General features: G+C 34.9%; 1 protein-coding gene across 1 annotated transcript; it reads right to left on the minus strand.

Annotated features, from left to right (window-relative positions):
- Positions 1-5,011: 5,011 nt before the first annotated feature.
- On the minus strand, positions 5,012-6,724 carry LOC134265623 (zinc finger MYM-type protein 2-like; the record flags this gene model as incomplete). Its single annotated transcript, XM_062747852.1, has 3 exons — positions 5,757-6,724; positions 5,242-5,636; positions 5,012-5,100 (listed from the first exon to the last, which is right to left on the minus strand). Coding segments are annotated over exons 1-3 (1,452 nt in total), but the record flags the coding sequence as incomplete, so codon positions are not given.
- Between the last annotated feature and the right edge of the window lie 6,129 nt (positions 6,725-12,853).

The following is a 12,853-nucleotide window of genomic DNA, read 5'->3' on the forward strand; positions in this document are numbered from 1 at the left end:
ATAGATTACATGACTTCTGAGATGCATATTTCAATAAAAGTAAAATAGGATATTTTTTTCGACATGTGCACATCCCAGTAACGATAGCAGTATTCAGGTAAATGTTTTATAACTGCGTTCGATGCGTTTTCTCGATCTCCAAACGGTTTTTGCTGTACATGAATGTATTCCGTTTTAGTGCTTTTTCTATACTGCAGCTAATGCATTCAAAAATAATTTACTTCTCAGTATGCTAGTTCTAGTTTTTGTTGGATTTTTACTTTTAAAACATGAGTTTGGTAAGTTTATGGATTTCTAAAATTTATTGCTATCGGAGATGTGTACACGTCGACAGCCAGGCTAGAAAATCACTCAAGTGAAACAAATGTACCAGGCTTTATATAGCAGGTACAAGTGGCCAAAATATTTTGAATAAATATGGCGGAATCGAAGAAATATTGCGAACAAGGGCGTACAGGAATGTAGTAAGTCGTACAAAGATTAAAAATGATGTTTTTTTAAGAGTTCATGTCAGCTTTAACTGATTCGATACGCAAAAGCATGCTCTACCTATGAACATATTTTTAAAGCGAGGTAAGAAATTGACAAACAAGTTGCTGAAACAAGAATATTAGCAATCTCGTTTAAAGTCATCATTTCGTATGTTCTATGGTCGATACAGTGATCGACCTTGTCAACAAATACAATTTATCATTACTTGTCGACTGGAGTTTTTCTTGCTATTCTTCATGCATTTTAATTTACATTGAACTGTCGACGGATTTTTCCGTTATTTTCTCGATCATACCAAGGAGCAAACTACGGATGTGACCGGTCGGCAGGGGATGCTCACTTCCCCATGGCAAACGATTCAACCTCTAATGTTTTTCATACTATTTGTTAGGTCATTATATTAACTGTCGACGGATTTGTCCGTTATTTGCCGATCATGACAAGGAGCACACGGCGGGTGTGACCGGTCGGCAGGGGATGCTCACTCCTCACCTGATCCCACTTCTGATGTTTTTTTAGGTCCGTCTTTGCACTGCTTCTATTTTGTATTGTTTAATGGACTTAGCTTGAATACTGTTCGTTATCTCCATTAATTTCATCTGGAACAAAACCAGCTGATGTTAACATTGTCAAAAAGATGCTTATGTCAATGAAAATTTCGAATTTTTGTATCAGGTATATATGTGTATGTGTGTTTAAATTTAATGATGTTGTGGAGAATACTCATAGTGACCTATTTAGAACGTATTTTTTGTCCTTTTTTTATAGGCCGATTTCATTTTCCTTTATTATGAAAAAGAATTACTAGTACATGTATTTAAAAATTACTTCCTAAGAAGAAATAAACACTTTTAGGTTTTCAACATTAAGATATATCAATGACGTTGAATTAAGTATTAAAAGTTATTTTCATTCATATCCCAGTGACCTGAAATTCAGTATCATCTATTTCATATTTGAATGTATTATACTGGCTAACGACGATTAGGACCAACAAAATTATCCGATAAAAGAAATGACTTTAGCTATTCTTTGTGAACGGTAAGTTGTTTAAATCGAGAGAAACTACTGACCAATAAGTTGATGTTGCACGGATTTCAAAAATTTCTATTAAAGTCAACATATCCTTAATTGCATGACCGCTATAATGACCTTCCTGGCAAAAAAAAAAACTATCGTATTGTGACTGTATATTTCATACTGTCTACTTCTTAGACTTTTATTTTTAGACTAGTAAGGAACATTTCATCTAAGTGCCCAAAACTTTGGACCTACGGCTGGAGTTCTTCTCCTTGGCTACTGATTCAATTTTCAGTTGCCCGTATTTAAGGCTTTAGATTGTTCCAAATAAGAGATATTTTGACAATTCCGACCATTATCTTCAATAATATGTTCACCTTAAATCTGTAATTCTTGTGAAAATTTAATAAAATGAAGAACAGTATTCAAGCTCAAAAGCCCATTCAATAAATAGAAATCAGGATCAGAGCAAACACGGATCACTAAAACGTCAGAAGTTGGATCAGATGCCATGTAGGAATAAGCATCCCTTGCTGACCGGTCACACCCGCTGTGTGCTACTTGTCATGATCGGGAAATAATGGAAAAATCCGTCGATAAATATTGATTTCTTTATTTAAAAGCAATCACGATTAACAGTTTTATACTTATTTTTACTTGAAAACAATGGGTTCATCGGACAAGAGAATGTCACAGCATATATACTGTCTGTCTGTCTGTAAACAATTTTTCAAAATGCTACTCCTCCTACAGTTTTTGTCTGATTTCAGTATAACTTGGCACACAAGTAGACTTCACTAAGAAACATATTTCTGTGCATCGGTTTTTGATTTCGACGAACGGTGTTGCCATGTTAACTAAAAATAGAATTTTCTATGAAATTCCTTTAAAACGCTACTTCTTCTACAGTTTTGCTCTGATTTCAATATAACTTGGCATACAAATAGAATATACTAAAATACAAAATTCTGTGCATTGGTTTTTGATTTTGAGGAACGGTGTTGCCATGGTTACTAAAAATAGAAACTTTTGTGAAATTCATTCAAAACGCTACTCCTCCTACAGCTTTTGTCTGATTTCAGTATAACTTGGCACACAAGTAGACTACACTTAGATACATAATTCTGTGCATCAGTTTTTGATTTGGATGAACAGTATTAGCATGGTTACTAAAAATAGAATTTTTTGAAAATTCATTCAAAATGCTACCTCTCCACCAAGTTTCATCTGATTTAATATATATAACTTGGCACATAAGTAGACTACAATGTACTTTACATAATTCTGTATGTTGGTTTTTAATTTGGGTGAAAGGATGTTACCATAGATACCAAAAATTAAAATTTCTGTTAGATACTTACAAAATGCTGCAGTTTCATAACTTTAATGAGATTTGATAAAACTTTCTCCAATTTTTTTTGAAAACGTTGAAATATTATGTATACTGTATTTGTACATATTGTGTATATATTTTTAACCATAAGAATTACGTTGGTCATGTGTACCATGTCTCTTTGACAAATCAAATTTAATCGGGTTCGATGTTCATGAAAATTCTACATACCGACGCCATATTGGACAACGTGCTGAGATAGAGAACTTGAAGTAACTTTTATTGGGGTTTGCGGGATTTTAAAGCTCATAATTACGTTTTCCATTACTTAAAAGGTATTAATTGTTTGATGTAGTGTCTTTTAATACTTTGGTATATGAAATTGATGTATGAACTCAAATTTTTCTTATAAATCTCATCTGATCAATGTGGAACGGTGACTGGCTTAGCTGCGAGGTAAAGCTAAACAAATGTAGACGATTTTACTGTGCTTTTTTCCAGTGTGCGAGATTTTAAAAGACGATAAGCGAAAATACATGTAACGAATTTTCGTTCAAACGGTACCCAGTGAAAACGGCACTTTCACTTTGTAGAAACGGCACCTAAAGGCTACAGCTAGTATTTGCAAAGAGCACTTGACTAACCCATTATTGGTATGCGTTCAAGATGTAGCTGCTATCCCTCAAAACTACTCGCCTTCAACCTGTGTACTCTGCTTTTTGTTGTTGTTTTTAATTAAATATATATAACAGTTAAGCGCAGTTTGACATCACTATGTAAGTATTTATTTTCAATTTTGGGCCCAGAAGTCATACAAAAGCACAAGTAACAAAATAAAGAGTGAAATTTTTAAATGTGCACAGTTTTGTGTTAGTGTGATGAAATAAAATATAGTGGAGTCCTATGTAATACATTGATTGTGAAATATTAAATATGGGATAAAAAGAAATCTCCAAAGATTTGTAGTTGGATACGACTTTCATCCAACAAGTTGTCACATCTCCTTTGAAATGATGGAACTGAAATGTGTAAAAGGACCACCTTGAAATATAATGGATCATTGATGTTAAACAATATACGATCAATCAATCGAGTCAAATCATGACATCAAGTCAAGGGGTAAGATGGGATAACAAAAGGACAAAATTTTTACACTGGAATAATTATTTACAGGAGAAAGCCAAAAAAATCTGAAGGTCAGCATGAATAGTCATGGTTATTGATATGCAAGCACCTTAGTATTAGGGCTGGGATGATACTGAACTTAACCAATCTGATATATATCATGATACCTTAGGTGCAGTACGATACATATCACGATACATTTAAAACCAAATAAAACTAGATAATTTTTTAGAGCATTTTATTTGGAACATAACAGATTATGAAAATTAACTAATTCAACAGAAACACGACTTACTGCCATCAGGTTTTGTTGATTTAACATAATCTGGCGAGACTGACACCATTTTGACTCTTATATTTTGAATTCTGTATCACCAAGAATGTCCAAGATGTTTGTACTTTATTTCTGATTGTTTAATTCTGTATCACCAAGATGTTTGTACTTTATATATTTCTAATTGTTTTAACAAGTGCCGAGCATAGGCCTAAATTTGCAGCCCTTCACCGGCAATGGTGACGTCTCCATATCAGTGAAATATTCTGGAGAGGGACATTAAACGGTATACAATCAATCAATCAATCTTGATACAGACTAAAGGACTTAAAATTTCGAATTCTAAAGCCCGGACATTTTATGAAATAAAAAAGCGGTCAGTTATCGTGATATTAAATTAGATGAATCAATCCATATATGGTCAAAGTGAATACTGTTGTCCAACAGTGGATCATCCCACTACTTCTATAGTATACACCTATTAACTGGCTATGAGGACAATAGGTGAAAAGTTTGATGACTTTCACCATGGCCAAATAGCACTAAAACTATTTCATAGTACAAACTCTTAAGAAAAAAATGGCATGTTTATTTGTCATATTTTTATACAGAAATTATTCACAGAAGTATAATAAATAGTATACGAGGGTTGTTTGGAAATTATTGAGACATTTACTTTAAATCCTTAAAACATTGTTATGACATCATCTTTTGTTCTTTTAATACCTTCTTATCCTTGAAATAACAAAAACAATCCAATAAGTTACCTGTAACTGTCCAGTAAGTTGGAAAAACTGTCCACTATTAAAAATAGTGGACACTTTTTTACAACTTATTGGACAGTTACAGGTAAGCACTAAGAAAAAAATAACAACAAATCCAACACAAAAGATATACATGTTATTCATGAACAACGAATTACACACATTGTAATAATTATTCCAACTTTAGAATTTAAATTTGAAAAATACACTTCCAGACGAAATTTCAATTTCACTAGCACCAGCTGGTGCACACACATTAGAATCACTTTCGGCTGCGGTTTTGGCTTTCTTGATAGCTACATCACACTGATTTTCACCGTGAATGATTTTGCTCACTCTTTGCTGTTGTTCTTCATTTGTTCTTTTATACGATCTAACAGATGTCGAGCGGTGTCCAGTTTTCTCGGTTATTAGCTGCTCATCAATGCCAGCATCGTAAAGGCGTGTTGCGGCGGTTGCTCTGAGGCTATGGTTTGTGTAGTGGCCAGTAAATCCTGCTATTTTACACAGTTTTGCGACGGTCTGTTGAAGAGTGTGTACTCCAACAGGGGAGTCGGCGTACCGAGTGGAATCTGGGGGGTACCGCAGAGGTCGCAAATAGAGAGCATTGGTTTTACCAGCTTCAGGCCTTTAAAAGAAAATTGCATATTATAGATTAAAGTGTTTTAAATTAAGATATATGTTACAGCAATATTTTGGTGGAAATTAACAACAATATACTTGCCTTAAATGCAGATATTTTTCATACGTGAGCACAGGACATCTCTCGGGAACATTCTTGTTCTGGTATGCTCTGGTAACTTTAGGTTGCAGATTTTTGTGCTGGAGCCCACCGCGATTTGTTTTGGAGACATCCTCTCTATATTCGAGATATCGCAGTCCAGATGCATCCATGGAAAGAGAAATCTGACTGTTTGTCCCAACCCTCAAGTTTCTGTGTTCCTGTCCTGCTCGTAGTGCAAAATGTAGTCCTAGTTGAAACAGTAGAGTATCTAAGAGTTTTTGAGGTGTATCTCTTCCTAAAACTCCCTTGGACCACATTTCATCTTCTTGAGCCTCAGTTATGATCTCTGCCCGTTTCCGCTCTATCCCCATGCCTCGCCCAGAGAGTTCTTTCATCTTTGAATCAAGAATACTGCGCATATCGTGAAATTTATCATCATCCAAAAAGTTTATGAATCTACCTTCATGTCGTAATTTGTGTTGAATTGCACACACAATTTCATACAAGCTATTGGGTCTGTAATCCTCTCCAGATTTATTCCTCACTTCAGCTACAAAGAAACTCATTGTTTTGTTGATTTCCTCATCACTCATTATCATAAAATCCTGGTACATAAATGTATCATGGTTTGGTAACATACGCTTTCGTTCATTTTGCCAGTTCGTAAATAGAGTCATTGCCCACTTTGACTTTTGCTCTGTTTTCTTCGATAAACCTTTTTTAACCAAATTATCCAAATCTTCTTGATTGAGCCGTGCAAACCTTTCAATATTTTCTTTTCCTTCTATGTCTTGGGTGGCCTTAACAAGTTCCTCGTCAGAAATATCCGAAAAAATATCTACTTTGAGGTCAAAATTCGGTTGTTTTTTTGGATGTTCTCTTTCCAAATCCAAAATATCACTGAGAATGCCATCCGTGTTGTTTTCTTGTTCATCAACTTCTCTAAACTTGTTTTGTGTTAAAAACACGCTTTCTCCATCTGAAGAGGACATCCTAACCGCAGGGACATTTACTAAGAAGTGGTGTTCGATGTGCATGCTTTTTATACAAAACCAAGGAACTCACCTGTAACTGTCCACTAAGTTAACAATTGAAGTGAATCCTATTCACAGTATTTAAATCAACAAATTTACCTGAGACAGTCTACTAAGAAGACAATGCCAAATTTAATACAAAGGATGTTTACTTCATTGACGTTGCAAGAGAGAGAAACTTTTCTAAGAGAGTCCATTCTGAACACAATGGAATGAAATGTTTTAAGTAGGTTACAAGCCTCAAACTGTCCATTCTGTGAGAAAAAAGAACTATTGTCGGGCCTAACGGCCCTCCAATAGTACTTTCTTCTCACAGAATGGACAGTTTTCGGCATGTAACCTTTACATAAAGGACAGAGATAAATTCATGAAAATTCCCCAACATTTTATAATGATCGAATAAAAAATTATGCAAAATTTCTTATTCAATTTCCGCTGAAATTATAAACACGAATATGTCTATCAACATATCTTTACCGAGTTATGCAACTCAGGCCAATGTTATTAATTCCGTAATAATTTAAGGTCATCCTGAGAATTTAATTTCACAATGGTTAAATTATTGGTTAGGAAAAGCTATAAACCAATGAAATAACAAACCATCAGGCATGTTTTTTCTTGTTGTTAGCTCTACTGGTCAGAGACCAGAAGAGCTTATGCAATAGTAATGCGTCCGTCGTCCGTCCGTCTGTCTGTCTGTTTGTCTGTAAACAATTTTTCAAAATGCTACTCCTCCTACAGTGTTGGTCCGATTTCAATATAACTTGGCACACAAGTAGACTACACTAAGATACATAATTTTGTGCATCGGTTTTTGATTTCGATGAACGGTGTTGCCATGATTACTAAAATTAGAAATTTCTGTGAAATTCTTTCAAAATGCTACTCCTTCTACATTTTTGGTCCGATTTCAGTATAACTTGACACACAAGTAGACTATACTAAGATACATAATTCTGTGCATTGGTTTTTGATTTCAATGAACGGTGTTGCCATGGTTACTAAAAATAGAAATTTCTGTGAAATTCTTTCAAAATGCTACTACTCCTACAGTTTTGGTCCGATTTCAATATAACTTGGACACACAAGTAGACTACACTAAGATACATAATTCTGTGCATCGGTTTTTGATTTCGATCAAAGGTGTTGCCATGGTTACTAAAAATAGAAATTTCTGTGAAATTCTTTCAAAATCCTACTCCTCCTATAGATTTGGTCCGATTTCAATATAACTTGGCACAGAAGTAGACTACACTAAGATACATAATTCTGTGCATCGGTTTTTGATTTCGATGAACGGTGTTGCCATGGTTACTAAAATTAGAAATTTCTGTGAAATTCTTTCAAAATGCTACTCCTTCTACATTTTTGGTCTGATTTCAGTATAACTTGACACACAAGTAGACTATACTAAGATACATAATTCTGTGCATTGGTTTTTGATTTCAATGAAAGGTGTTGCCATGGTTACTAAAAATAGAAATTTCTGTGAAATTCTTTCAAAATGCTACTACTCCTACAGTTTTGGTCCGATTTCAATATAACTTGGACACACAAGTAGACTACACTAAGATACATAATTCTGTGCATCGGTTTTTGATTTCGATGAAAGGTGTTGCCATGGTTACTAAAAATAGAAATTTCTGTGAAATTCTTTCAAAATCCTACTCCTCCTATAGATTTGGTCCGATTTCAATATAACTTGGCACAGAAGTAGACTACACTAAGATACATAATTCTGTGCATCGGTTTTTGATTTCGATGAAAGGTGTTGCCATGGTTACTAAAAATAGAAATTTCTGTGAAATTCTTTCAAAATGCTACTCCTCCTACAGTTTTGGTCCGATTTCAATATAACTTGACACACAAGTAGACTACACTAAGATACATAATTCTGTGCATTGGTTTTTGATTTCGATGAACGGTGTTGCCATGGTTACTAAAAATAGAAATTTCTGTGAAATTCTTTCAAAATGCTACTCCTCATACAGTTTTGGTCCGATTTCAGTATAACTTGACACACAAGTAGACTATACTAAGATACATAATTCTGTGCATCTGTTTTTATTTTGATGAGTGGCAAGGATCATTTTTCTATTTATTGCTGATTTAAAGTCTCAAGTCCCAACTGCTACTTTTCTCTTCCTTTGTTTTAAGTATAAACCAGTAGAGCTACAGTCTTGAAAGAGACGTCTGGTTTTTTTAATTATTTTAGCAAGTTGTTCAGTCTGGATATGAGTTCTACTTAGCGCTACACAGAGTTTAGGTGTGCTGGCTGCTCCACCTTGACATAAAAATCCATTTTGTCGTCATTATCAGATATCTTTACTGTGCCTAATTCTTTTAATGATCTCTGTATTACTGATCAAAATTCTAACAAACTTACACGGCATGAAAACAAAATTAAATTGAATAAATATACACATAAATTGAATTATATTTTCGCTTTTATTACGGGTCCACCGGGAGTTTCAGTGTTGGTGTTGCATATTTTCAATATCTGAATTCATGACTACGCCGAGTGCTTCTTCCATTCATTGACACAATTACATTAATTAACTTTGAAGAGAAGATATATAATATTTGTTAATTATTTCTTGCTTTTATGAAATCTTAATGAAAGACATAATTAGAAAGAGAAATATACACAGTGTCTCTAACAATAATTTTCGAACAGCCCTCATATGTGTAGTCTCAAGAAGGGCAAGGCTACAATAGTTATGCTATTACCATTGAAATGGATGACAAGTAAGGTATGGTAAGAGTACTCAGTAGTAGTAAATGCTAATATACATTTATCATGTTTATTGACTGGGTTCGAGGGCAACATGCATTTCGTCAGACTCAAGAACCAAAACTCGGGCAATAAATCTTTTGTTATAGTCCTTTTTATGTTATTATACCCCCCGCTTGAAAAGTGGGAGGGTAAATAGTAATCGGTATTTCCGTCCGTCCGTCTGTTACGCTTTATCTCTTATCTGCAACTCCTCTTATACTACTGAGTGAAATTTAATGAAACTTTTACAGAATCCTCATTACATACAATCTAATTAAAATTAGACGTTAGATCCGCTCGCATACTCCCTATACACTAACATCTAACAACATCCCATAGAGGGTCACGTCAAAGGTCAAAGTCGGAACAACTCGAGATCTATTCGCTTCGATTACTTCGACAAATGTCCGATGATTTTGCCAGCAACAATTTGATTGGTTGATAGAATTTGACCTCTGACGTGACCCTCTATGGGATGTTGTTAGATGTTAGTGTAGCTAGTATGCGAGCGGATCTAACATCTAATTTTAATTAGATTGCATTACATATTGCCATTGTGCACCTCCTATTTTCCTTTTTTATTCGACACGTATTTTAGGTTTCCCGTAGCAAAACATGGACATTGCCATTATATGTTTACCTATTACGTCACATGTAGAAGCTTCTGGATAACATTTGATAAGACGAGATATTGATTTATTCCTCTTTACACATTACCGTAAAACAATAATTAGCAACACTTGGACATTATGGGAGGCAGGGGGTATCATTTAGTGAGCTCGTTGCTCACAGTACCTCTAGTTTACCTTAAAAATCTTCTTCTCAAGAACCACTTTGCCAGGAAGGATGAAACTTATGAGGAAACATCGTGAGGTAGTGTAGATTAAAGTTTGTTCAATTCATGACCCTTGGGGGTAGGGAGCGGGGCCACAATGACCGATCAAAGTTTTATATATAGAAATTTATAGGAAAATTCTTTTAAAATCTTCTTCTCAAGAACAGCAAAGCATGATTGGTCTTATTATACCCCCGCTTGAAAAGTGGGAGGGTATAAAGTAATCGGTATGTCGGTCCATCTGTTCCGCTTTGGGGTACCCATCTCTTATTCGCAACTCCTCTCATACCACTGAAGGAAATGCAATGAAACTTTCACAGAATCTTTATTACATATTGCCATTATGACCTCCTATTTGACTCTTTTATCTGCCATATATTTTGGATTTTCCAGAGCAAAATATGGATACTGCCATTCAATTCATATGGGAGGCAGGGGGTGATGGTGATTATTTAGTGATGCTCAGAGTACTTCTAGTTTAATTATATGGAAGCATCCCCAGATAGTGTAGATTCAAGTTTGTTCAAATCATGCCCCTTGCGGTAGGGGGGGGGTCACAATGGCTGATCAAAGTTTTAAAAAGAAAAATATATACTAGGAACATTTTTTTAAAATTCTTCTTCTTAAGAACAGCAAAGCCATGATTGGTCATATTTATATGGAACCATCTCCAGATAGTGTATTTTCAAGTTTGTTAAATCGTGACCCCGGGGGGGGGGGGGGGGGGGGGGTTAGGGCAGGGTCACAATGGGATCAAAATTTTGCATAGAAAAACTGAAATTATTTAAAATTCTTTTTCTCAAGAACAGCAAAGCCATGATTTGTCATATTTTTATGGAAGCATTGTCAGGTATCGTAGATACAAGTTTGTTCAAATCATGACTCCTGGAGGTAGTACAGGGTCACAATGGCCGTTTACATAGAATTATGTAGGAAAATTCTTTTAAAATTTACTTTTCAAGAACAGCAAAGCCATGATTGGTCATATGCAAGCATAGTCAGGTAGTGTAGATTAAATTTTGTTCAAATCATGACCTCCATGGGTAGGGCAGGGCCATAATGGTTGAGCAAAGTTTTGCATAGAAATACATATACATTGTATAGGAAATTTTTATGAGCTAACCTGAACTTTTCTGATCACACCGTTTTCCGTCATCACTGCCTGCTTCAGATTTTCAACTTCTCAGGAACCACTGGGCCAATTTTAACCAAACTAGGTACAAAGCAACCTTTAGTGATGGGGAGTTTATGTTGTTAATATAAAGGCTTTACCAAGGGGAGAAAATTAAGAAAAAGCAAAAAAAGGGTTGGGTCATTAAAGAATTTTCTTTAAGAACCACTAGGCCAAAAAAGCTGAAACGTGGCTAATTCATGACCCCCTGGGTATTGGTCAAGGTCAAACTAGGTATTACAAAGGGGTGAATCTGTAACTGTTAGATAACAGAAAGGCATTCAGATGAGTGATCTGGCCCATGGGCGCATGGGCCCTCTTGTTTATTTTTTTTAACATACATGTATTTTGTACTGTCTTACGTGATGTAACATCAGGTCCGTTACTGTTGAACACCAAAGAATAAAAAAGATATTAAGTTCTGCCCACTCTGTGACGTAAGCTGTCAAACATCTCATTGACCAGTTCAACATCTCACTCAGCGGTCAAATATCGATTTTTTTATGCCCGCTTAGCAAAACATTAGAAATGTTAAGACTTTTTTCAGTATAGATTTGTATAGGAACAAACTTTTAAAGGTAAAACACTACATTTTGGTTTACATATACAAATTTTGTTTACTCAAAAAAAATTATTAAGATGTTCATATATATACCATGAAATGGTTTGATAGAAAAAGCAAGGTTTAGTAAAATCATTTACATATCATTTGTTACTAGAAATGAGTTTATTTGATTTAGGTACTTCTGATGAATAAATACCAGTATATGTTATTGTGATACTAGCTTTTCTCATCCTCACAATATTGGGATCCTGAGTCCACTCATGACCACAAGACTTCAGATGAACTTCATTCATTTTTTAGGAGGCTTGGGGGGGGGGGGGGGGTGTCAACAAATTGACCACCAGCTATAACTTAATTTTTAAGATATGATATTTTAAGCTGTTAGTTATCATTGGCAAAGAAAAATTCAATACATTTTACTTCATAAATTTGACATTTTTGTACACCGGTATCTTTATATGGAGCTCTTCTTCTAAAGGAGATCAAAATAGTCTAAAAATGGCCACAACCACCAAGCCCCTTTAAGGTCTGACTAAAGTGACTTCTAATGAAAAATTGCAAATCCTGATCGACATTCTAAATAAGGCTGGAGTGTAGAAATTTCAAGTTTTAACTAGGGCTAATTGTAACGGGGACCGTTACAGATGTTCCCCAAACGCTCCCCAACTCCCATTTGGTGCCATATTCGCTGCAAGCGCTATCAAATAAGACACACTTTATGCAATCTAGACTTGAACAAC

Source organism: Saccostrea cucullata, unplaced genomic scaffold (assembly GCF_032062105.1).
Source record: "Saccostrea cucullata isolate Sc308-1 unplaced genomic scaffold, CSIRO_AGI_Scuc_v1 ctg10343, whole genome shotgun sequence".
Classification (NCBI taxonomy): Eukaryota; Metazoa; Mollusca; class Bivalvia; order Ostreida; family Ostreidae; genus Saccostrea; species Saccostrea cuccullata.